Below are 26,477 nucleotides of genomic sequence, written 5' to 3'. Positions count from 1 at the left end.
TGAAATGCAGCAACTAAGACCTGGCTCAGCCAAACTAAAGTATAAACAAATTATATATATATATATATATATATATATATATATTTAAGCCTGCTTTATAAAAAGAAAAAAAAAAAAACGGGGAGGAGGTAATAAGTCAGCACTAAAGAAGGCAATGGCAACCCAGTCCAGTACTCTTGCCTGGAAAATCCCACAGACGGAGGAGCCTGGTAGGCTTCAGTCCATGGGGTCACGAAGAGTTGGACACGACTGAGCGACTTCACATTCACTTTCCACTTTCATGCACTGGAAAAGGAAATGGAAACCCACTCCAGTGCTCTTGCCTGGAGAATCCCAGGGATGGCGGAGCCTGGAGGAGCCGACCCCCGTCTATGGGGTTGCACAGAGTCGGACACGACTGAAGCGACTTAGCAGCAGCAGCAGCAACAGTTAAAAAGGTAATAGGAGGGTTCCAGTGAAAGTAGATATAACGTCTAGAAGAGATATAATGAAAGTAGATATAATGTCTAGCTACTTTTGTCTACCCAAGTTTTTCTCAAAGATGCCTTAGGCTAATAACGCAGACCAGTATTCTGTGACTCTGCTCTATGCCTTAAGCCTCAAAAGCAGCTTTTAAATGACAGCTATCTATTCATCCTCCTCCAAATTCTTTCCTCCAAAATAGCAGAAGTCAGGTGGTTTCCCTTACTCTGACCCTCTCCTTTGAAAACTTACCTTTTTGATATCATTATCTGTAAAGTATCTGATATTATGTGAGACAGTGCTCCTGAAATTTCTTTGGTCTCTGTATCTCTTTAGTAAGGCCAAGCAAACAAACAAATACAATCTCTGAAAAGACTGGTGCTGATCTTGAAGAGAAATCAGTTACACGTTAGGCTTTTATTATATAGAAAGTATTTTTTCATTCCAAATGCAAGTATATCAAGGTTTGAATTTTATAGAAATGGATATTCTTTTAAAGTCCAGCCAGAATACCCTCTTTGGTTAAATTACACAGTACAACATTTGTCTAACTATAGCATAGGATGTCAATTGGGATTATGTGAAAAAGCTCAAATAAAATTTTAGGAAATTGTAGTTTTAAAAATAAGTTAAACAGTTTTGTTTGCTAAAGAAAACTTTCAAAACACCAGTGTCCCTTATATAGATATAAGAGTGCATTCCAGTACTTTTCAACCTAATCTGACAATGGAAGCCCTTTGTGTGTTGCAAAGCTTGGAACTAGTAGTTCATGAAATATACTTTGGGAAGTGCAGCTTCAAGAACTATTCACAGAGATGGGAATTCTAGTTCTCTAATAAAGGCTCTGCTGCTGCTAAGTCACTTCAGTCGTGTCCGACTCTGTGTGACCCCATAGATGACAGCCAACCAGGCTCCCCCGTCCCTGGGATTCTCCAGGCAAGAACACTGGAGTGGGTTGCCATTTCCTTCTCCAATGCATGAAAGTGAAAAGTGAAAGTGAAGTCATTCAGTCGTGCCCGACTCTTAGCAACCCCATGGACTGCAGCCTCCCAGGCTCCTCCATCCATGGGATTTTCCAGGCAAGAGTACTGGAGTGGGGTGCCATCGCCTTCTCCGCTAATAAAGGCTCTACATTCTTTTAATCCAACTGTGTTATTAAAGGACTAAGAGGAAATATCCATAATGTAGTTTCTGACTTTATATTGCAGTAGGATGAGAAGCATCAGATATTTGGAAAGATGATAGAGTTAAATGAACTTAAAAAAAAAAAATCTGAATTTTCTGAATGGAGCACTCCACGTTTTAACTTTAAAACAAAACAGTTTGAACATATTTCCTGGAGGTGAAATACGTCTTGACTGTTTTGAACTTTTTTTTTTTAAAAAAAGTAAATACACACACACATGCAGTGTTTTATTTATTTAATAACTTGCAACCAGGGTCGGTGAAATTTCGAGATACAAATTTTTACCCTTTTTTTTTTTTTTGAGATGATCAGCTTTTCTCTCCTTGTCACAAAGAGAGCTCATGTCACTGCCCAAGTGCAAATAACTTCTTCAGGAAAGAAAAACTACTATGAAACGTGCCCAAGTTTGATGTTCTAAGACATCTGTGGGCACAATGGACATTCAGAACTCCCCAGTACACATTATTTTATAAGCCTTTGCATATTTTGTTTTCAAGTTCTATTATTATTGTATATAAAAGAAGTGAAACTTTTTCTCCCTAATATTATCCACAACCTTTGAAATGCTAACATGAGAGCCTTTGAAATGAGTTTTGAAAAAATCTTAATAACCAATATCATGATAGATATGTAACACTAAATGAATTCACTCAGTCACTGCCCTTTAACAGCTATGTTTTTTCCTTATAACCTTTCATGTTAATATTTACAACTGTATTATAGTGTCTTCTTTGTGAATATACTCTCTGGATGAGATAAGGGATGTGGAATTTTTTCCATAATAAAGTAGTCATCTGGATTGAATTGTCAGAATCCAATCTGCACATCACCACTCATACTTTGTTTTGTGGAAAGAACAAAGACGTCTACTTCGACACACTCAGAGCAGGATTAAGACATCCTTCAAACCTTCTGATTATTCCAAAGATGAACAAAACTTCCCTGCTAACTTTGACCAAAAGACTAGATGTAATCTTCTATTTTTCCAGTAACTGTTGAAAGGCAGATTTACACAAATGGAGACACATTTATAAATGAGGTTTATGTATCTATGTCTCTTTTTATATATTTAACATTTCTTCAGTGCTTTGTAAAGTGACATGTTGCTTTCAAGTTAGTGTATGAGTGAGTAATGAGTAAAAACTACTTTGAAGATTATTTATGTTGTATCCATTCACACTGGAGATAATCTTCCTTAATATTTAAGCCTTACATCTTCTCAGGAATGAATGTTAAGGATCAAGCTTACTTTTCAAACATATATAACCTCTGTGCCATTCTATCCTCACCTCCCAATAGTTTTCAAACAAAGCCTTATGCAAATTATAAAAATTTAGTTTATTCTTTAATGTTTAGTAGAATAGATGTCTTCCTGTATGATGTCAACAGAGCTGGTAGTTGGTCAGTTAATTTTAGAAAGAAAATAAAATTGGATTAAAGAGAGAATTATATATATTTGCATACATAGATTATATACATACAAATATACATAAATTAAAAGTTTTAACAAAAAGTAAATTTTAAATACTACAATATGTAACTTATAAAGGACCTTTGTACATAAATTTTTTGATGTGAGGACCCAGGCCTTTCTTTTTGGTATTGTTTTGCAAATGGGAGGTCTCTGAAATCTTTCTTGCATAAATCACATATGTAATGCATCTTGTATGATTTCAATCTCTGATTTCACTAAAATGGGATGAAAAGAAAACACTCGCTAAGCTATCTGAGTGCAAAATGCTTGCCCGTAGTTATCAATTGTTGGATTAATTGCAATCTTTCTTCTGTCTTTCACATACCTAATGTGACAGCACTTAAAAATTGTTTGTCATAAAGTATATGACAGAGAAGTATATTTATACAAAGTATAAATAAAATGCATATGTATAATTTAAAGAATAACTGGCGTACACACAACCAGGTTAAGAAGTAGAATATTGCCAGTACCTTAAATGCCCTTTCTGTTACACACCCCAGAGGCAACTATTAGAATGACTTTTATGATAACGGTTCTCCTGCTTTTCTTTTCAGCGTTGCTGTCTTATTTGCATCTTTAAAGTATATCTTTAGTTTGCTTTTTAAATGCGAAACAGAATAGAGCTGTATTTTGGTGACTTGCTTCTTCCCCTTAACATTGTGGTGATGTGTTTAGCTAATTTTCTTCTGCAGCATAGCATTCTATTTCAGGACAACACCTCAATTTACCCATTCTACTGTTGATGGACAATTTGGGCTTTTAGTTTAATTCTCCCCAAAGTAGATCCTAAGGCAAAGATTTGGGTATAAGCAGCTTTTCTAGGAAAAGATTCTGGGAAGCATTATAAAATAGGAGGAAGTAAGACTCAGAACGGAGAAGGCAATGGCACCCCACTCCAGTACTCTTGCTTGGAAAATCCCATGGACGGAGGAGCCTGGTAGGCTGCAATCCATGGGATCGCTAAGAGTCGGACACGACTGAGCGACTTCACTTTCACTTTTCACTTTCATGCATTGGAGAAGGAAATGGCAACCCACTCCAGTGTTCTTGCCTGGAGAATCCCAGGGACAGGGGAGCCTGGTGGGCTGCCGTCTATGGGGTCGCACAGAGTCGGACACGACTGAAGTGACTTAGCATAAGACTCAGAAAGAAGAAAAGCCGATAAAATGTGTGTTCACGAACAAGTGATCCCTATGGTTTTATTCCTGCTGGCAGCTCTGAAAGAGTATGAAGAACACAGTAGATTTATCCACTAAGGGAGGTGGAACTTAGAATACTTATCCACCAATTTTTGTCCTAAACTGGTTGAATATCACCCTAGGCCATCAACTCCTCTTATGGCTTGTCCCTTGTGTGGATTGCTGAGGGTGCCCGGAAGCAGAGACACACAGGAAGTAATCATCTCACACAGGAAGTAATCATCTTGCACAAGAGCTGTCCAGGATAGGTTGAGAGAATAAAGTGGAGTCCTTTTTGGATCTGCTACAAAGCAGCCATTGTACCACTCAGATCCACTCCAGCCCCGCAATACTTTCACTCTGTCCTGTCACTGATTCTTCAAGGTTCAAGATGCAGTTCCCTGAAAAGAGGAAAAACAATAAAGCACTAAGCAATGGGTGAGTTAATGGGCCAAAGTATAGTCCCTACAGCTGTGGTTGGTCCTAAGACTATTATTAGTATTCATCAACCCCTTTACCACCCATTATAAATTTCTCTTAGAAATTCTCGAGGAGCTTGCCTGGGGAACTGAATCCTTGGTTACCTTGCCTTTGTAAAGACTGGTTGTGGAAATTGCCTATCTGTTACTATCATTGACATGAGACCACCAGGAAGTATCCTTGCAAGTCCCTCTGATAAAGTTCAAGACACTAAAATATGGATTCTTCCTATCCAAGAACATGGTATGATTTTCTATTCTATTCTTTCTATTCATTTAAAATGATTTTTATTAGAATTTAATCATTTTATTCATAGAGAGCTTTATTTATATTCAATACATCCTAAATTTTTGTTTTTGATGTTATCATGAATGATGTTTCTCAAGCTTTACTTTTTATTTTTTTGTTTTAATAAACAACTTTAATATTTAGTTTAATAAACCACTTTAATATTTAACATTTATTAATTTTAATAATCGATTTTATTTTATTTATTTATTTTTTTAAATTTTATTTTATTTTTAAACTTTACAATATTGTATTAGTTTTGCCAAATATCGAAATGAATCCGCCACAGGTATACCTGTGTTCCCCATCCTGAACCCTCCTCCCTCCTCCCTCCCCATACCATCCCTCTGGGTCGTCCCAGTGCACCAGCCCCAAGCATCCAGTATCGTGCATCGAACCTGGACTGGCGACTCGTTTCATACATGATATTATACATGTTTCAATGCCATTCTCCCAAATCTCCCCACCCTCTCCCTCTCCCACAGAGTCCATAAGACTGATCTATACATCAGTGTCTCTTTTGCTGTCTCGTACACTGGGTTATTGTTACCATCTTTCTAAATTCCATATATATGCGTTAGTATACTGTATTGGTGTTTTTCTTTCTGGCTTACTTCACTCTGTATAATAGGTTCCAGTTTCATCCATCTCATTAGAACTGATTCAAATGTATTCTTTTTAATGGCTCAGTAATACTCCATTGTGTATATGTACCACAGCTTTCTTATCCATTCATCTGGTGATGGACATCTAGGTTGCTTCCACGTCCTGGCTATTATAAACAGTGCTGCGATGAACATTGGGGTACACGTGTCTCTTTCCCTTCTGGTTTCCTCAGTGTGTATGCCCAGCAGTGGGATTGCTGGATCATAAGGCAGTTCTATTTCCAGTTTTTTAAGGAATCTCCACACTGTTCTCCATAGTGGCTGTACTAGTTTGCATTCCCGCCAACAGTGTAAGAGAGTTCCCTTTTCTCCACACCCTCTCCAGCATTTATTGCTTGTAGACTTTTGGATCGCAGCCATTCTGACTGGCGTGAAATGGTACCTCATAGTGGTTTTGATTTGCATTTCTCTGATAATGAGTGATGTTGAGCATCTTTTCATGTGTTTGTTAGCCATCTGTATGTCTTCTTTGGAGAAATGTCTATTTAGTTCTTTGGCCCATTTTTTGATTGGATCATTTATTTTTCTGGAGTTGAGCTGTAGGAGTTGCTTGTATATTTTTGAGATTAGTTGTTTGTCAGTTGCTTCATTTGCTATTATTTTCTCCCATTCTGTAGGCTGCCTTTTCAGCTTGCTAATAGTTTCCTTTGTTGTGCAGAAGCTTTTAAGTTTAATTAGGTCCCATTTGTTTATTTTTGCTTTTATTTCCAATATTCTTGGAGGTGGGTCATAGAGGATCCTGGGTATTATACAAAATTGCTTCTATGTATGAATTTAGTATTAAAAACATACTCCTGGGATTCTTTGGGGGTTTTCTAAATAGATAATCATATCTATTGGTGATTATCCAAATAATGTTTATTTTGTCCTTCTTACGCAATGTTTATATGCTTTATTTCTTTTCTCATTTCATTGCATTGAATAGACTGAGTGAGAGTGATGATAGGTGGCATCTTTATCTTGTTCCTATCAATTTTTAAAATATCAAACCAAACATATTCCTGGGAGAGACCCAACTTGGTTATAATGTACTATGCTTTTTATATGCTATACTACTGGGTTGTGTTGACTAAAATTTGGTTTAGGGATTTTCAAAACTATGCTCATGAGTGTGGCCAGTCTGTAATTTTCCTATCATGTGCCTTCCATCCATGTCTTGTTTTGGCACCAAGGTTGTGCCAGCTTCAAAAAGTGCGTTGGAAAGTATTACTTGTTTTTCAGTTCTCTGGAAAAATTCATGTAAAATTGAACTTAACCATTCTTTGACTGTTTAGTAAAACCTTTCTGTTCAGCTGCTTTGTTCTGCTGCTTTCCTTACAGTAAGGTTTTGAACGAGTATCCCAGTTGTGTCCATGTTTCGTGTTATCCAGGTTCTCCATTTTTTATTGAGTCAGTTTAGATGAGCAGTATTTTGTGGTAGTTCATTCATTATCTCTATATTTTCTAATGTATTGCCATAAACTGATTCATAGTAGTGAATAGTTATATTTAGTTTTAATTCTTAATAATTGTTTCTCTCCTTTTCCTTTGATGAGTGTCTCCAATAGTTTTTTAATGTCTTTAAAGACTCAATTTTTGATTTGGTTACTCTTTTAATTACAGATTTGCTTTTGCTTTTATTTTTATGAATTAAACTTTTCTATTTTTACTATTTACCTACACTTCCTTTAGATTTATCATCCTACTGCAATGGGGAAAACCTGGGTTCCATCTCTGGCTTGGGAAGATTCCCTGGAAAGGGCATGGCAACCCATTCCAGTATTCTTGCCTGGAGAATCCCCATGGACACAGGAGCCTGGAGGGCTACAGTCTGAGGGGTCGAAAAGAGTCGGATACGACTGAGCAACTAAGCACAGCACACTTCTAACTTTTCAAGTTAAGTTTTTAAAATTTATTCTTAGCCTTTTTATTTTTGTCCAGATGAAAAACATTTAAGGGAATAAATTTTTCTTCAAGAACTCCTTAACCAACATACATTTTCTACTTTTGTTTAGTTACAAACACTTTGTATATTGTTACAGTTTTTTCATTGGCCTATGAGTTGTTTAGATTTTTAAAACATTTCCAAGTGAATGGAGTTTTCCAAATAATTTTAAAGTTCATTTCTAACTTAAGTGAATTGGGAATGGTGAATGTGGTCAGTATAATACTGATGCTTTGGAATTTGACAAGACTATTTCATGGTATATAATGTCATTAACTTTTATGAACATTCTCTGCACGCTTAAACATTTACTAGGGACAGTATTCAATTTGTGCTCTTATTTCTAATCTTCTATTTCTTTCTTTCTGTTTATTTCACTTATATGTATAAATTTAGGGGTTTTTTTTGGTGTCTGTTCTTTCTAACATCTAGGTCTTCTTCTACTGTTTGTTGTTTATGCTGGTTCTCACTTACAATGCTTTGTTTACTTGTGTGTTTTGTGATTTTTGATAATGGATGTAATGCTGGTTTTCTCTGGAACTTAGTGAAAAACTATTGAAACTTCCTAAGAGGAACTGGGTTTCCCTGGTGGCTCAGTGGTTAAAAAAGAAAGAAAGAAAGAAAGAAATCCACCTGCAATGCAGCAGACTCGGGAGATGCAGGTTCAATCCCTAGGCTGGGAAGATCTCCTGAAGGAGAGAATGACAACCCACTCCAGTAGTCTCACCAGAAAAAGCCCATAGACAGAGGAGCCTGGCAGGCTACAGTCCTTGGGGTCACAAAGAGTCAGACATGACTGAGTGACTAAGCACAAAGAGGAATTGCATTTGTTTTCTTTTTCCTGAGAGTGCAACCAACCTGAGAATAATTCAAATAAAATTCTACACTCATGTTTTTGTTTGTTTGTTTGTTTTGGAATGTACAAATTTCTATGAATATAAACCCAAGCTCATTTGAATGGTGATTTTTGATTATATGTTAGGGCTTCTTTGGTGGTTCAGTGGAAAAGAATCCGCCTGCCAATGTAGGAGACCTGGGTTCGTTCCCTGAGTCAGAAAGATCCCCTGGAGAAGGAAATGGCAACCCACTCCAGTATTCTTACCTGGACAATTCCATGGGCAGAGGGGCCTGGAAGGCTACAGTCCGTGGGACTGCAAAAAGTTGGACACAACTGAGTGACTGAGCACTTCCAGGGAAGAATTCATCCCCTTTGTACTGGAGGAAGGTTTATTTCATTTTCACCCTTATGCTGTGATTATATATTTTTGTATTCGTGGCTTTTTGTAGGGATCTTTTAATTGGACTTCTTATCTTGAACATTCCCTTGGCTCTATATCCTGTTCCCACACCCTGTGAAGTTGCCAAAATCCAAATTCAAGGTCTCCAGATTTTCGCAGAACTGTCAGGGCCAAAGCTGATATTGACACTTGCTTATATTCAGAGATTCCTGGTCTTGCTTCATTTCTGGGCATGGCATATTGGTTACTTTGGTGGCAACTCACTGAGATCTATTTTTTTTTAATGCCCCTTTATTTTTTCTTTTTAAAATGATTTTATTGTGCTATAAATCACAGAACATAAAATTGATTCCTTTGATATGTCCAATTCAGTGTTTTTTATATACTTATTATATGTATGTGTCTGTATAAACATCCTACTAGTTCTGTGATTCTTTTTCTCTGGAGATCTATCCTGATATTAATATTGTAGCTGTCTTTTCATTTCATTGATAGTTGCCTTGGCTCACAAAAGCTTTTTCTTTTGATGAAGTCCAATTCATCTATTTTTGTTGTTGTTGTTGCTTATGTTTTTGGTGTCATATCTAAGAAACTTGGCTCAGATGGTAAAGAATCAACCTACCAGTGCAGACAAGGGTTCAGTCCCTGGATCGGGAAGATCCCCTGGAGAAGGGAATAGCTACCCTCTCCAGTATTCTTGCCTAGAGAGTCCCATGAACAAAGGAGTCTGGTGGGCTACAATCCATAGGGCTGCAAAGATCTGGACACGACTGGGAGACTAAGCACAAGAAATTGTCTTGCCTAATCCAAGGTTGTGGAGATCTATATCTGTTTTTTCCTAAGAAGTTTATACAGTCCTTAATTTAGGTCTTGTGAACCATTTTAAGTTCACTCTTGTGTGTGGTGTGAGGTAGGAGTCCTACACCATTCTTTTGCATGTGGATATCCATTGTACCCACACTATTTTTGAAAAGACTATTTTCCCCCCTTGAATTGTCTTGGCATTCTCAAAAATAGTTTGACTATAAATGTGAGGGTTTATTTTTGTACTCTCAATTCTACTCCATGGATCTTTATGACTTTGCTTATGCCAACCACACATAGCTTTTATTTTTGTAGCTTTTCAGTAAGTTTGAAACCTTCCTTTTATTTTAAAATTTAGTATTTTAGTTAGGGAGGGCCTTTCAGTGTATCTCATCTGCATACCACAACAAATCTAAATCAATCACTGTTTATATTCATTCGTTTATTCACAATAGAATGTTATTAGTGAAAACTCCAAATAACTTAACTTAGCTTTCATTTCATATCTAAGAATCTATTTCAGATATATAAAAAGGCATCAAAAACAACAGTCATGTAATTTTCCTTGGAAAATAACATAATTTGAGTCCCTTGGGTGTACCTTCTCAATCACATTTCTCTATAATCCCTCAAAGATGACTAACATGTTGAATGTATGTTTTTCATTCCCATGCATGTCCTTATACTTGTATTTACCATCATTTCCAACCACCTGTTTCCCTTGCTATCCCCTACTACAGTGCCTACAACTCTAAATCCTTAATACCCAGCCTCTCTTAAAGATCTGAAAGGCCATAGACACAGTCATAGCTAATGAGGTGTGGTAGAAGTCTCTGAGGAAGAGTGACCTTTCCCAAATGAAAAGGTAAAGATTTTCTGTAACATTTTTGCCCTTCATAATTTTGCCTTTCATGTTTCCAGCTTGGTACACAGACTTGAGGCTAAGGTAACTATCTTGTCATCACAAGGTGACAAGAATGAGGAAGAGGACTTCTATGCTTCCTCATGCAATAGGGAAGAACAAACCTGACTCGATAGTAGCTCTGTTCCTTTTACTTTAAACCTTGTGCTCTGAAGAAAGTGAAAGTGTTGGTCACTCGTCGTGTCTGACCCTTTGCTCGTCTCAGGATGCCCTCATCGTCCCATTCAGCTTCTCAGCTCATCTGTCACCCATGGAACCAATCCTTAGCACCAATTCCTTGCATCAGAGTTTCTCTGACACTCGAACTATTTGAAGTGGCTCTTATTTCCTTGACTATAAGCCGGTGATACTTTTTGACAAGTTGAACTCTCAGTCCTAAACTAAAATTCCTGCACATTCAAACAGACGAGCATTGTAGCAGGAGATATGATTGGGACCTGAGATAAGTCTGATCCCCTGGGCCCCACCCCAGCACCTACTGTAATATACTTCCTGAGGAAAGGGGCGATTATTCCCATTGTAAAATGCAGCTGGCATGCATCCTGAGGAAAGAGGGGAGTTCTTAATGCTTCTCCTCCCCAGACCATTGATTTGAAGGCTCCAAGGCAGAACAGTCTTGATTCTTCTTGGTCGGAAGGATGTGATGTTTACATGTCAGTTTCTCTTCCAAATAGAACTCCTTATTACCTCCATTCTATTCTTTCTCCAACTGCATACACTGGGAGGGGATAAACATCTTTTGAGCTTAGATCGCTGGTTCATCTTGACCTGGCAGAAGAGAGTGTATCTCACTTGGGTGTGTGGGACTAGGAGGTGGATGCAGTAAGTAGGTTTGATTTGGAAGCAGTTGAGTATGCTTGAGTTGTTAGTGAGATTTTGACACTGACGATGTGAGAAAAACAGTGTGTGTGGAAATACCGCAGTCAATAAATGACACTACATATTTGGGGTTTTATTTTCGACGTCTTTATCTCCCTCCCTTGCCCTCTGCCCTCCTTCCCTCCCTTCTTCCTTCTCTCTTCTTGCCACAAGAAGTCAATTCTGACTCCATGTTGGAATTATTTCTTTGACTTGCTTTCCGTTGCTTTTGCTATTATAATCACACGTAAAGGCCTGCTTCAGAGAGTTCTGCCCCTCTGCCTGACCGTTAAAGTGCCCTAGCTCAGGACCCTGTCCACCTGTGGATGTCAGGAAGAAAAAAATTAACACATCCCCCCGCCTGAGGCTTGCCATTCTAGGGGGTATTTGCAAGATTAATGGCCTTTTTACTTTGTTTCCTCACCTCCCCCCATCCCTGATCTCTGATGGATAAAAGAACCTGGCATCCAGACCCAGATAAGAGTTATTTGCAGATATTACTCTGCAATCTTCTCAGTCAGCCAGCTCTCCAAATAAAGCAATTCCTTGCCTCAACACCTCTTGGATTCATTGGCCTGACATGCGGCAAGCAGAGCGAGCTTGGACTCAGTAACCTTCTTTTTTCTGACAAGAGCAATCAGATTTTCTTTTGAGAAATCACCTCTGTCCCACTCTTGGTTCATATAGTTTGGTAGTATTAACACTCGGAGAAGGCAATGGGAACCCACTCCAGTACTCTTGCCTGGAAAATCCCATGGACGCAGGAGCCTGGTAGGCTGCAGTCCATGGGGTCGATAGAGTTGGACACAACTGAGCGACTTCACTTTCACTTTCACTTTCATGCATTGGAGAAGGAAATGGCAACCCACTCCAGTGTTCTTGCCTGGAGAACCCCAGGGACGGGGAGGCCTGGTGGGCTGTCGTCTATGGGGTCGCACAGAGTCGGACACGACTGAAGCGACTTAGCAGCAGCAGCAGTATTAACACTTCCTCTGCCTCTAGGGAAAGGCACTTGACTCCGGACTTGCTAATCAGACCTCACCTCTCTGGCCAAAGTGATTGTCCAGGGATGGGCACATGCCCGAATCAAAGCTTGTGAGATGCAAAGTTGGTCATGTGGCACTGGGAGTTACAAGGATTTGTCTAGAGCTTCTAGCAACCATCTTGCCACCATGAAGAGGGGCCTGCCTGAGAATGGGGTCAAGAGAACAGGACAGCAAAGGTGAGGGACAGAAAAGAACCAATTCTTGATGACGTTACCTGCTGGATTCAGCTGTGCCTAAACCCAGGCCTTTGTAGCTATGTCCACCAGTAAATTCCTTTCTCTAAGTTGGAGGTCTTTTTCTCCCTTTTTTCCTTCCTCCTTCTATCCTTTTTGCTGAAAGAACCCTATAAAAACCTCCTATGTATTTACACAGTCTTTTATATACTATTGGAGAAGGCAATGGCCACCCACTCCAGCACTCTTGCCTGGAAAATCCCATGGACTGAGGAGCCCGGTAGGCTGCAGTCCATGGGGTCGCAAAGAGTTGGACACGACTGAGGGACTTCACTTTCACTTTTCCCTTCCATGCATTGGAGAAGGAAATGGCAGCCCACTCCAGTGTTCTTGCTTGGAGAATATACTATTCTCTCGTTCTCCTTTCCTCTTTCTGGTAGAATTCTAAGTATTGTAAAAAAGTTTCTACATATTTATGCACATCCTAGCACTAATGATGATTCAATTTGGCAAAAAGAAAACTTAAAATAACAAAAGCCCGCTTTTAATATTATTGCATGCAGGTCAGTTCAGTTCAGTCACTCAGTCATGTCCGACTCTTTGCAACCCCATGAATCGAAGGCCTTCCTGTCCATCATCAACTCCCAGAGTTCACTCAGACTCACGTCCATCGAGTCAGTGATGCCATCCAGCCATCTCATCCTCTGTCGTCCCCTTCTCCTCCTGCCCCCAATCCCTCCCAGCATCAGAGTCTTTTCCAATGAGTCAACTCTTCGCATGAGGTGGCCAAAGTACTGGAGTTTCAGCTTCAGCATCATTCCCTCCAAAGAAATCCCAGGGCTGATCTCCTTCAGAATGGGCTGGTTGTATCTCCTTGCAGTCCAAGGGACTCTCAAGAGTCTTCTCCAACACCACAGTTCAAAAGCATCAATTCTTTGAGGTCAGGGGTGACAGCCAGGAGGACCAACCCCACGCCTGAGGCCAGGGACGGCGGCCTGGAGGACCAACCCCACGTCCAAGGATCAGTGGCTGCATGGGGGGCCTAGAGGAACTATCCCACGTTGAAGGTCAGGAAGGGCGGCGGTGAGGAGATACCCCTCGTCCAAGATAAGGAGCAGCGGCTGCGCTTTGCTGGAGCAGCTGTGAAGAGATACCCCACGCCCAAGGTAAGAGAAACCCAAGTAAGATGGTAGGTGTTGCAAGAGGGCATCAGAGGGCAGACACACTGAAACCATACTCACAGAAAACTAGTCAATCTAATCACACTAGGACCACAGCCTTGTCTAACTCAATGAAACTAAGCCATGCCCGTGGGGCAACCCAAGACGGGCGGGTCATGGTGGAGAGATCTGACAGAATGTGGTCCACTGGAGAAGGGAATGGCAAACCACTTCAGTATTCTTGCCTTGAGAACCCCATGAACAGTATGAAAAGGCAAAATGCAGGTCAGAGATGACAGCATTTCGTTTTAAAAATCTAATGTCAATATGTTTTCTTAATTCTCATGGTGTGGTGTTTTAGTAATGTTATTATTGACAATGAAGTTAATAGTAGGGCATTACCTGTACTTCATCTGTTATAGGAACTTAGGAAGTGTATTTAAAAGATATTATACTGCCATTTAAAACTCACAAAAGTCCGTTATTATATATCCAGTGAAGTACACTACTCAAAGTATGGAATTTCTTCTCCCTGGTAGGCAAATATTTTATGAAATTCTATGATCTCACAAGAAAATGACCAATTACTATCACATCCCAGCTTTTGATTTTTAGGACTTGTTTTTAGTCAATGGGCACCTACATCTGTATTACTTTTCTATTTGTCTATCAACAACTTCTGGCTTATTTTTATGAAATCTCATTCTCATATGATTTAATTTTCAAGGAGAAGGATGCTTTGGTAAATAAAGTTGACTAGAAATCTGAAATTTTTCAAAAGGTTGATTGGACAGTGATTTCTGTATTTTGAAAATGATGCTTTGAGTCTTTTTGGTTAAGTTTCCACTTAGCTTTGGAAAAAAATCAATCACAGAGTTTTAGAGTTGGGAAGAAATGAGAATCATCTCAGCCCCAAGTCCTCATTTTAGAGTGAGGAAACACAGCCACAGAGATATAAAATGGAAATAGCGGATAAACCGTTTAAGCCCGTGTACTACCTTTGGGAAGAACAGAGGAAGCAGCTGAGCTTTCTCTCTCTTTTCACTCATATGTCTACCCTCTTTCTTCTCAGGTATCCTTCCATCATACTAGGATTGATTTGATAATTTTAGAATTATATATTTCATCTTTATTTTTGTTGTCTTTTACTTTTTTTTTTTTTTGCACTTAAACTGTGCAGATTTTTTGGTATATGAATTACATCCCAATGTATCTTTTAAAAGTAAAGTAAGGTTATAAATCATTTGCATATTATATATGTTGAAAATATATTTCTTCATTTGTCTTAGGCCAAGACAAGAATCCACCCTCAATGCAGGAGCTGAAGGACATGCGGGTTCGATTTCCTGGGTCAGGAAGATCTCCTGAAGGAGGGCCTAGTAACCCACTCCCGTATTCTTGCCTGGAGAGTCCCATGGACAGACGAGCCTGGCAGGCTACGGTCCATGGGGTTGCAAAGAGTTGGGCACGACTGAGCGACTTCCCTTTCACTTTTCACTTTCATTCATTGGAGAGGGAAATGGCAACCCACTCCAGTGTTCTTGCCTGGAGAATGCCAGGGACGGGGAGGCCTGGTGGGCTGTCGTCTATGGGGTCGCACAGAGTCGAACACGACTGAAGTGACTTAGCAGCAGCAGCAGCAGCAGCAGGCAGGTAGGCAGTCTTTGTTTAGTACAGAAAAATTAAGTATTTGTGTGATGAAATCTGTTAATCTTTTTTTTAATTTGTTTTTTTATTGAAGGATAATTGCTTTACAGAATTTTGCTGTTTTCTGTCAAACCTCAACATTAGTCAGCCATAGGTATACATATATCCCCTCCCTTTTGAATCTCCCTCCCATCTCCCTCCCCACCCCACCCCTCTAGGTTGATACAGAGCCCCTGTTTGAGTTTCCTGAGCCATCAGCAAATTCCCGTTGGCTATCTGTTTTACATATGGAAATGTAAGTTTCCATGTTACTCTTTCCATACATCTCACTCTCTCCTCTCCTCTCCCCATGACCATAAGTCTGTTCTCTATGTCTGTTTCTCCACTGTTGCCCTGTGAATAAATTCTTCAGTACCATTTTTCTAGATTCCATATATATGTGTTAGAATACAGCATTTATCTTTCTCTTTGATGCTGATTTTATTTGTTTACAACCTTCCAGAGTCATTGGACAGGCATTGGACATAAAATATCAATTTTATTATTGCTCCATTAATAATGCTAATAAAAAGGATAATGTCACACATCTTTTTTTGGCAGAGGGGGGAGGGACAATGGAACCCCAACAACATATTTCAACAGTTGAGCAAGAAAATTTAACAGAATGGTTTCCCTTGTCTCCTGCAAAGGCCCATCTTTCTCTCAATCTCCTTGACTCCCAAGAAGGACTGTGTAAATATGCTCAGTGAGACTGTGTTTACCTTGTTCGGTGTTCAGCCAGCCTGGCTGACCAAATGCCACACAGCAGGCCAGGCAAGGGTTTACTGTGCCTGAGAATTAGGCGATGTTTCTCCAGGATTTGGTAGCTGTTGTGGATGTGGGATCTTAATACAAACTTTCTAAGTGAAGTAAAGAATGTTGAAATGAGACAAGTCAACACTTCACTAGTAGTAGAAGCTTCCCAAAGAATAAATTTGCCCATCAGAACTTTCTGTGATAGTGTATTGTTGGTGACTGAAACATGATTTCATACAAGAGAACCACTTCGGAATTTTTTAAGCTATTTTTTTTTTAACACATGAAATTATACACGATACAAAATACTTGTCTTACAAGTTGAAAGCTTTACAGTTATGGGTACAGTTACAGTAATGCAAGTAATATTAGTGCATTCACTTAGAACAGAGTTATCTGTCTTCATTGGGCTTAACACAAAGCCAAGAATGAATTATTTGCTTAAATTATTTTCTAGTCTTTGAATTTAAAAAAAAAGGAAAAATTACTTCTACCTCATGGATACTGTGTCAGAATGATAAGCAGTGCCAACAATTAAGAAGTCTGGTATTTCTGTAAAAGGGAGATTGCATTCCCATAGCCTTTAAGTTGTAAATCCTGAAGTTTTGGCTGCAAATGTCTATCAAATCATCATTATCTCAGCTTACATCATCTTTGGTAATAGGCTGCCAACAAACAGAAACTATAGACTACACCGTTTTTTTCCAAAGAATCCTGTATTTTAATGAATAGCTGAATAAATAGACATTAATTATGAAATTCACATTAAGATAGAAGAAAATCCAAACATTCTGATTGCTTTATCTCTTAAATTTGATATCTACTACAAAAACATACTATTTATGTTAGGGTAAAAATAAGCTGAATCACAGGAGTGTAACTGGGACGTGCTGGCAGATATATATACAGTAACATGGAGGAGCCATAAAACAAAGTGTTTGTATGTACATAATTCTTCTGTACTTTTTTGCATGGAGCAACACTGATTTATAAAAATGGGAAGACACACAGTAGACCATATGCAACAAGGACCAATACACTGTGCACAGCAGAATAATCAAACAAGACGCAAGAGCTGTGGGTTTAAAAAAGGATTTGGGAGCAGGGAAAAAAAAAGGAAAGAGTTGAAACCTGGAATGCTTTCTTATTGAGGTTTCAGAATATAAATTTGTCTAACAAGCCTCTTGATAGTTTTCAAAAGTTCCCACTTGACCATCTAGGGTGAAGAGTAAGAGCTAAAAATAAACCATCATATTATACAAAACTTTGTATATTAGCATACAAAAGGTAACAATTTACTTTTTGTATAAAATATAACCTTTTGATAGTATATTTATTTCACATATGTATAAATATAACCCAAAGAATATGCTTTAAGTATTTCTACCAAAATATTCTTTACAAAAGTTTACAAAACAAGTAATTTATTTATATTTACAACCTAGCACAGAAAAGATTCTGGGCCAGTGATGTTGGTATTGTGTAAAAGAAAGAGAGTGCTTCTAGACATTTTAAAGATCACAAGAGGGCTTTGCAGAACTTTCAAAATGTGTTCTTTCTAGAACAAGTATCTAAAGAGTTATTGAATGATTTCAGTTAAATATCTTTTGATACTTGAATACGTGAGTGTATAACTAAACAGGCTAAAGATAACCTGTGTTCCTCTGTAATGAGGAAAATGATAGTAATATTTTGCATACATCCCAAATCAGCATACATCTTCCCCATTTTACAGCTGATCTGTTACAATTCAGCAGGAACTCTTTCTCTGATACAGTGCTCTGCCCTGAGGGAGAAAACCTGGATATGGAGGGCCCATCTAGCATGTGGCATGATTCATCACATCAGGGACAACAGAATGAGCAGACTGCTACTGACAGATCACATTCTATTTAGTTATTCAGCCAAATAATGTGTCTAAATAAGGCCAGATTGGTTTTTTTTTTTTTTGTCTCAATTACACTTTCCTTCAAACCCTATGAAATAGATATGTACCCACCATCCCGAATTCTGACCTTTTGCTTCTTATCTTCAACCAAAACATGACACTTTATAATTTCAGTTTTGGTCTCCAAACTTCCTTTTCTTACAAATCAGTCTCTGACCATCAAAATAAGCAGAGCGGGCCAGGTTCGGTTTCACTCAGCGGGGATACTAACCAGCAGGCATCATCAACAATAAGCAACACCTCAGGTTATTTGTGGTTAATACATCTCCTTTAAAGCAATGCCCAGGGGAGTGAAATCTGATGCAGACTGGTATGCCCTAATATTTCAGTATGATTAGGACAGACCATAATTGAAGCTTAAGATTCAGAAACTGGGTTCGGAAACCGGTTGTGGAAAAAAGTTGACCAGCTCTGTGTTCCTGTTCCTCACTAGACACAGCATCTTGCTAAAGTACAGGATAGGTGGGAAAACTGAAAAAGTGAGGGATGAATCTGGGGAAGAAATTCTAGAGTCCACTGGATATTCTCTGTGTTCTCCAGTTTTCCCTTACTTAGGACACTGGTTACTCCAAACAAATCTATAACATTTCAACCTACCCTGGAAGTTTTAAGAAACCTAAATGAAAAGACGGAGTGGAGAGGTTAAACCACACATACATCTGTTGGAGCAGATTAAGGGATTTGTTGCTTGTTGCTTGGAACTAGTACCTCTGCATGACATGGGGTTCAAACAAGCTACAAGTTCTATTACTTTTCTTTCAGGGAGAAAAGGAGCTTGGGAAGCCTATTTTACACAACTAATTGTACATCAACATCATCGTTCTGTTTGGATAAACTGGATACTGTCCTGGGGTTTAGACAGGCAAAGGTGATCCCAATGTTTTACTTCCAGGTTTGAAATTTCAAACAAGCATTTGGACCAAGACGTTCACCACTACAGTTACTTTCTGCTTTCCATTTTTAAGCCAAGGTATCTTCCTAGAGTCCAACTAAAAGGCAACAGTTTGGCCTTTCCAGAGTCCTTGTAAAATACTGCCTTCTGCTGCTTGGAGTTTGTGAACTGTCTCCCTCTTCTCCTCTAGGAATTGTTCCCCAAGATTTCATCAAGATTGATGTCTTTCATCCAGTCATCATTACCAGGCTCTGTCTTCAATAAAGAATCGATGAAATCAGCATCACTGTTTAGGGCAGGGCCCATGTTATCAGTCTGCTGGTTGAGAAAGTCAAAAGCTAAGTCGTTGCCATGGTCAGTTCCTTGAAATGCCCTGGAACTTTGGTTGGGTGAAGGAAAACCGCCGGCTGCCAGGGAGGGTGGCTGGCTGACTGTCCTCGACTGGCTCAGCCCTGTCCCTGCCTGGTTCATAGTCGGCAAAAGCTGTGTGCTTAGCTGATTTGGTCTGAGATTCAGACTTCGGAGCGGACCCATGTTTTGTCCATTTAGTGTCTGGCTCATCTGGTTCATGGGTCTCATTTGCACTGCTGGTGTTAACTGATTAGAAGGAGCCACTGCTCTCTGGGAAAACTGCTGGCTACCTACCGCCTGTTGCAGTGACTGGTTTGGAGCATAGGCTGTAGTCGTGCCCGTGGGGAAGCGCACTCCTGCAGACTTCAGCGCCTCCTGTTGTTTGGCTGTTGCCTCTTGAGAGGCCCAGTTTGGCGTTGCTGTGTTGGATGTGATCATTACATTCGACGTTCTCTGTGCTGGCATGCTGGCCATGCTGTGGGTTAAATTTGGTCTTAATTGTTGCGAATTGCCAACAGATCCAGCTCCAAAAGTGGCCACGTTATTATTATTATTATTACTGGGCCCTAAAGTGGGTGGCCGTGGCATCAGAGGGTTGTTTTGATTTGCCATCAGTTGGTTTGGGTTTCTTGGTTGGGTCAGTTGATTCATTCCTGAAGTGACGCTGTATGTGCTGGGTTGGCTGCAAGGCAGGTTCCCATATATCCCTATGTTCTGAACGGCTGTGGGTAAGGACGGCATTCGTGTCCCGTGAGAAGTAGACATGAGGCTGGAATTTGGAGTTAAGATGGTGTGCGTTGAAACTGGGTTTGCCAAAGCCTGGTTAGAGTTTAAACTCACTGTTGATGAGCCACCTAAGAAAAAGAAGATAATTATGTTAGTTCAAAACAGCAGGTTATCTCCTCTCTTACAGCAGTTGACAATAGCTTATCAGCTCTGAGACTGCCTCTGGGTGTAAGAACAAAGTAAGAGAAATAATCATCACAGCATACTACATAAAAGGAATAAGACAGCTTTTGTGGGGAAGTATCACCCTAAGTTATCCCTTGGTCAAGAGTTTACACATTATAGAAAAAAGACTGAAATAGAATGGTTCTATTTTTTAGACTTTACTCTCCTGGAAACACTGAGGAATGATAGTCAATCTTCCATTTTGAATTACCTTTACTCTGTTTCAAGACCAAAGACTACATCGTTGACTTCCCAACTGTTGTAAAATCCATGCTACTGGTTACCCCAGGGTCCAAATTAGAACACGTGGATGTATCTTATACATGGCTACTAGATCAATGGTCCAAATCTTTGGCCTTGAAAATCACGTCCAGTTTTCATCTTTATCATCCCCACTCAAGAATTTGCCACAAGAAGGGTAAATTCCCATCTCTTCAAACATTTGGAATTGAGTGTAATCCCTGCTCCAGTGATTATTTCCATACAGAGAATAGTCTGTTCTAGGAGGTATAGTCATCATGGCATTGTTATCCACACACCATGAGCTACTTCCACTCATGCCATTTCCTTCTCATATGATGCCCTTCTTACTTCTCCAAGCCCTATCTTTTCTTCAAAGGCTCAGGCCAAGGTCCAGGCTCCTTCGTTAAGCTTTCCCTGATATTCCAGCCTCCTCTCTCAAGTAGCGTTTGCTCTTTCTTTTTTTTTTTTTTTTGACAGCATAGATTCTGATTTTTATTTTTATTTTTTTGAAATTTAGTAATGCTTATCTTTTTTCCAGTTTTTCTTTTTTTTGTGTGTATATATATGGCTTTTTTTTTTTTTTTTTCTAATTTTTATTTTATTTTTAAACTTCACACAATTGTATCAGTTTTGCGTTTGCTCTTTCAAGTTTTACGTAGCATTTAGCTTCTGTACTGGGAAATCCATGGAGCTGCAGTTGAGGCTACATCAATGCCTGTAAATAAGGGATTGAATGTGGGGCTGTTCAATCACAGCCTGCTAAATAGGGAGGCTCTACCTATCAGATAGTGATTGATCAATACACTGAAATCTTCCTGGCTTGGGGAGGTTAAAATCATCATGGGAAAGACATCTTGAGAGGTAAAAATGGAATGCCAGAAGGGTAAATAAACGTGCCTGCTAGATGCTAAGTTCCCTGAGAGAAAGAAATTTTGCCTGTTTTGTTCACTATCATATTCTCGAACTGTAGTGGATGGTGCGTTCAATTGATAATTATTGAATGAATGAATGAGACAATGAAACAAAGCTATAACTTGGAAATCAGAGATACTGAGAAACAGATAATTAGACACATATGAAAATCAGAATGGCAGTGTGTGAAAAGAGAATGGCTGCAATTATAACCTGAGGCTACCCTCTACTGCTTGAGGACAGCTAGCATGGTACACACCCTGAAAGACAGAAGTCCTTGCTGTTTTTTTAAAAATACCTGCTGCTAGACTACATTCCTCTTGAAGCAGGAGCAGTCTCTTGTGTCTCCTTGTATCTCCAGGTGTAGCACAGGGCCCTGTGTGTGTTTGCAGGGTAGTGTTTAATGAAGAGGGATCAGAGTCAGATAGGACATACTTGGACAATAACTCAGAGTTCACAGGATGCTAATGCCATTAAGCAATATCATCTTGGTATCTGGAGGTTTCATGAAAAGGCAATTTCCATTATAGAAATGCTATGGAAACACTTCAGACACTTTAAAAATCACTCCCTGTAGATGCCCCCGATTTTAACAATATGCTCTGAAAAGGTTTGTGAGTAGAGCTGTGTTTTTTTTTTCCCCCCAAAACATTTATTGTTAGGGTCACTTAAGTAGCAAACATCTGCGGTGACATTAGCATAGAATCAAGTTTTCAAAAATTCAACTTAATTCAGTTTTCCAAAGGTGATAGCCTGTAGGAACAAAGTCTAGGATGATGGTTATAGAGTGAACATGCTGTATTAAGAGGACATCTTTCAAAAGTTGATATATTTGGTTGGTGTTATTAAGTCTTTTTTTTTCTTTTCAAAATTTGTACCCTTTATTTAGGTTACTTTACACTCTTAAAAATTATTCATTTATTTATCAAATTATTTTTTAAACTGGAGTATAATTGCTTTACAGTATGTGCACACACACGTTAGTATTTATTAAAATTTATTAATTATTTATCATTTAAAGTATCTTTTAAATTGGAGTATAAGTGCTTTACAGTGTTGTCTTAGTTTCTGCTGTATGACATGAATCAGCTCTGTATACATATATCCCCTTCTTCTCAAGCCTCCCTCCCCCTCCCCCATCCTACCCCTCTTGAAAGCTATATTTTTAAACAATCAGAAAAGAGAGAATTTCCATAAAGATCACAAAATATTAATCACAGTTACTATTTAGAGGCTCCTGATATGTGGTAGAAATTGTTCTAGGTGCTTTTCATACAGCATTTCTAAGATTAACATTTGGCCGAAGTGACTATTATTGTCCTGAGATTGAAATAAAGAATGTTAAAAGAGTTTGTGTTGTGCTTGATGTTTATTTCATTCTTAGAAGACATGGGAAATACAGCACTCTAGTGCAGTGATTCTTACCCATTTGGGAGTTAGCAGCTAGACGCTAAGGATGCCTCCCTTACCAAACGCCCATATACACTGTGGAAGAGACTTAGAGGTCGAAATAACCAACCTCCATGTCTTCCTTAGAAACACAGCCTTCATTTTGCAGCAATGTGTCCAGCTGAAAAGCCACAATTTGCAATCTTCTTTGCTGATGGGGTCAGGGTGGGGGGATCCATGTGAATAAATTCTGGCTAAAGGCAGAAGTTACTAGTTGAGTATCCCAAAAAAACCTACTTTTAAAAGGGAACCTGATTCCTTTGGAAGGCCATTTTACCTTTTCCCTTCTTTCATCTTTCTACCTGGAATATGGACACGAAGCTGGGTGATGTGGTAGCCACCAGGCAACCCTTACAATGGAAGCTACGTGCTCAAGAAGGCGGAATAGAAAACAAAGAAGCCTGGACCCCTGACAACACCATAGAGCCACCAGCCAGCCTCTCCCTGCTCTCACTGGGAATCTCATATGGCTGGGAAAAGAAAAGCCCAAACATTCGCTTCGAATGTGACATAATATTTCAAAGTACGCTTAGCTTACCCCAAGCCCACTGGTGGGCTAAGAAGGCTGTGGTATAAGAAGCCATGCTCCAAATAAAACCCATCTTGTCATTCAACCTTCTTGAGGAGAGACTCAAACAGAGAATCCTGGTTTTGCCCTGAGGCAAAGCAATCTTAGAGAATGGAATACATATGTCCCATTCCTGACTTTAGTGGAAGGAGGCAATCTGGTGCATTTGAAGGAGTTTAAATAAACTAGAACGATATATTGATTACTACACTTAACAGGATCAGAAAATAGAAATGAACAGAAATATTCACAGCCCCTCCCTCTTTAGAGCATCTCCTTTATGGTTTCCTGGACAGATGAAGGTAACAGGTACAGCAGAGAGAATCTGGGACACTCAAGGACAAGCTTAATTTACATGAGAAGGTACAGAGTTCTGGACAGAAAAGACTGGAATAGATGCTGACTAGGAGAAAGCAGGGGCCACACAGGCTAGGTTTGAGAGAGGTTTTTTAGAGTTCAGAGAGTGGAAGGAGAGAGATTTTAGGGGTAGTATCTGTCATCTATATTGTATTGGGAGATCCTTTAAGAAGTTTTGCTTTATATATACAGCAATTTAGTTCAGTCACTCAGTCATGTCCAACTCTTTGCGACCCCATGAACTGCAACACGCCAGTCCTCCCTGTCCATCACCAACTCCCGGAGTTTACCCAAACTCATATTGTTCAAGTCCGTGATGCCATCCAGCCATCTCATCCTCTGTCGTCCCCTTCTCCTCCTGCCCCCAATCCCTCCCAGCATCAGGGTCTTTTCCAATGAATTAACTCTTCGCATGAGGTGGCCAAAGTACTGGAGTTTAAGCTTTAGTATCAGTCCTTCCAATGAACATCCAGGACTGATCTTCAGAATGGACTGGTTGGATCTTCTTGGAGTCCAAGGGACTCTCAAGAGTCTTCTCCAACACCACAGTTCAAAAGCATCAATTCTTCTATGCTCAGCTTTCTTCACAGTCCAACTCTCACATCCATACATGACCACTGGAAAAACCACAGCCTTGACTAGACGGACCTTTGTTGGCAAAGTAATGTCTTTGCTTTTTAATATGCTATCTAGGTTGGTCGTAACTTTTCTTTCAAGGAGTAAGCGTCTTTTAATTTCATGGCTGCAATCACCATCTGCAGTGATTTTGGAGCCCCCCAAAATAAAGTGTGACACTGTTTCCACTGTTTCCCCATCTATTTCCCATGAAGTGATGGGACCAGATGCCATGATCTTAGTTGTCTGAATGTTATATACATAGCTTTATATATACATATATATATCAAACCCAGGTTTGATATATATATATATAGCTGCACAAATCTTAGTTGCAGCAGGCCAACTCCTCATTGAGACATGTGGGATTTTAATTCCCTGACCAAGGATCAAACCTGGGTCCCAGGCATTGGGAGCCAGGGGCCTTAACCACTGCACCACCAGGGAAGTCCCTTGCTTTATATTTTACATGTAACCCACTTTTGGTATTTTGAGAGACTTCCTAAAGACGTAATTTGCTTTTCAATTATTTTTTGGTAATAGGGCTATTTGTCTTAGGGAGATGAGCCCAAAGTGGAGACAGAAAGATTGGACTCTATGCAAATAACAAACGGGACCATGAGGGTGAAATATCTGCTTATCTTAACACTGTCTGGGTCAAAATACACTGTTGGGAGAAGAATGGTTGAACCAAGCATTTAGAAAATATTTATGCTTTTTAGACTTTCAGAGGTAATCCCAAGAGCAGTGAAAACCCTGAATGAGGAACAAAAATAAGTTAGAAAAACTTGATGCTTGGACTAAAAAATAGTCCAATTTGGTCCTGATTGAAAGTTAAATGGGAGCTAGAGAAGGAGTCTAAGAAAGATGTTACAATTAAATATGAAATGAGGAAAGGAGGGAATATTAACAGCTGAACAGTCTTCTTCTTTTCACAGTTAGGAATTTTATTAATTTTTAAGAACACTTACCAGAATACTGAGCAGTTGGTTGCATGTTGCCCACATTTCTTCTTTGGTCTTTATAATCTGGTGGTGGCCTTGTCAAATGTCTGTTTATCTGATCTTGTGGAGCAATTTTCTCCTAGAAAACACAAATGAAAATATAATAAACTGCATTGTTAGTTTCTCACTTGTAAAAATGTATAGATTGTGATTCAAAAAGGTAAGAATATTATTATTCAAAAGGTAACAAATTCTGAATAAACACTGTTACTCAAAAGGTAAGAACAATTTTGCAGTCATAGTTAAGAATCATGGATCTTAGTTGGTTTTTTGTTTTGTTTTCATGTTTCAAGCCAGTGGCGAATCATGGACCTTATTTAGAGACTGATCTTTTAGATTTCAATTTCCTTCATAAAAGTTTAGTTTCTACCTCTGGTTAACATTCAACGTGTGTTTTGAGTCTAGTAACTACTCTCATTTTCTTTACTTTGCAATTAGCTTTCAGAGAGGACAGATTTTCTGTGACTTCAGAGATAGGTATTTCTAGTTTTGTAGCACACCTGATATATTTTTTGTACTTTATGTACTTCTGGTCCCACCATGTATGGAAGGTATAGGAATAAGACTGTCAGGTAAAATGCAGGACACTCAGGTATTCTGTGTTTTTATTTGCTAAATTTGGCAACCTGAGAGATAGGAGGAGATAACCTATCAGATAACTGACATAGGCATTCTGTGCATATTATCTCACTTTCCCTTTCATAAGGTTGATTGCTGCTGCTGCTGCTGCGTCGCTTCAGTCGTGTCCGACTCTGTGCGACCCCATAGACGGCAGCCCACCAGGCTCGCCCGTCCCTGGGATTCTCCAGGCAAGAACACTGATCCTACTTAATCGATAAGGAATGGAAGTGTTAGGTAGGAAGTTAGGCCTGAGGGGTGGCCTG

General features: G+C 39.3%; 1 protein-coding gene across 2 annotated transcripts in view; it reads right to left on the bottom strand.

Annotated features, from left to right (window-relative positions):
• Positions 1-16,026: 16,026 nt before the first annotated feature.
• Positions 16,027-26,477, bottom strand: part of MAML2 (mastermind like transcriptional coactivator 2) — a 402,720-nt gene continuing 392,269 nt past the window's right edge. For both annotated transcript variants that reach the window (XM_019974975.2, XM_070767568.1), the window contains exons 4-5: positions 25,561-25,672; positions 16,027-20,348 (exon numbers count right to left, since the gene is read on the bottom strand). In XM_019974975.2, coding sequence (XP_019830534.2) covers positions 19,330-20,348; positions 25,561-25,672 — 1,131 coding nt within the window. In that variant the 3' untranslated portion in view covers positions 16,027-19,329. The remainder of the gene's footprint in view (positions 20,349-25,560; positions 25,673-26,477) is intronic.

Source organism: Bos indicus, chromosome 15 (genome assembly GCF_029378745.1).
Source record: "Bos indicus isolate NIAB-ARS_2022 breed Sahiwal x Tharparkar chromosome 15, NIAB-ARS_B.indTharparkar_mat_pri_1.0, whole genome shotgun sequence".
Taxonomy (NCBI): domain Eukaryota; kingdom Metazoa; phylum Chordata; class Mammalia; order Artiodactyla; family Bovidae; genus Bos; species Bos indicus.
This window is presented reverse-complemented; position numbering and strand designations above follow the sequence as displayed.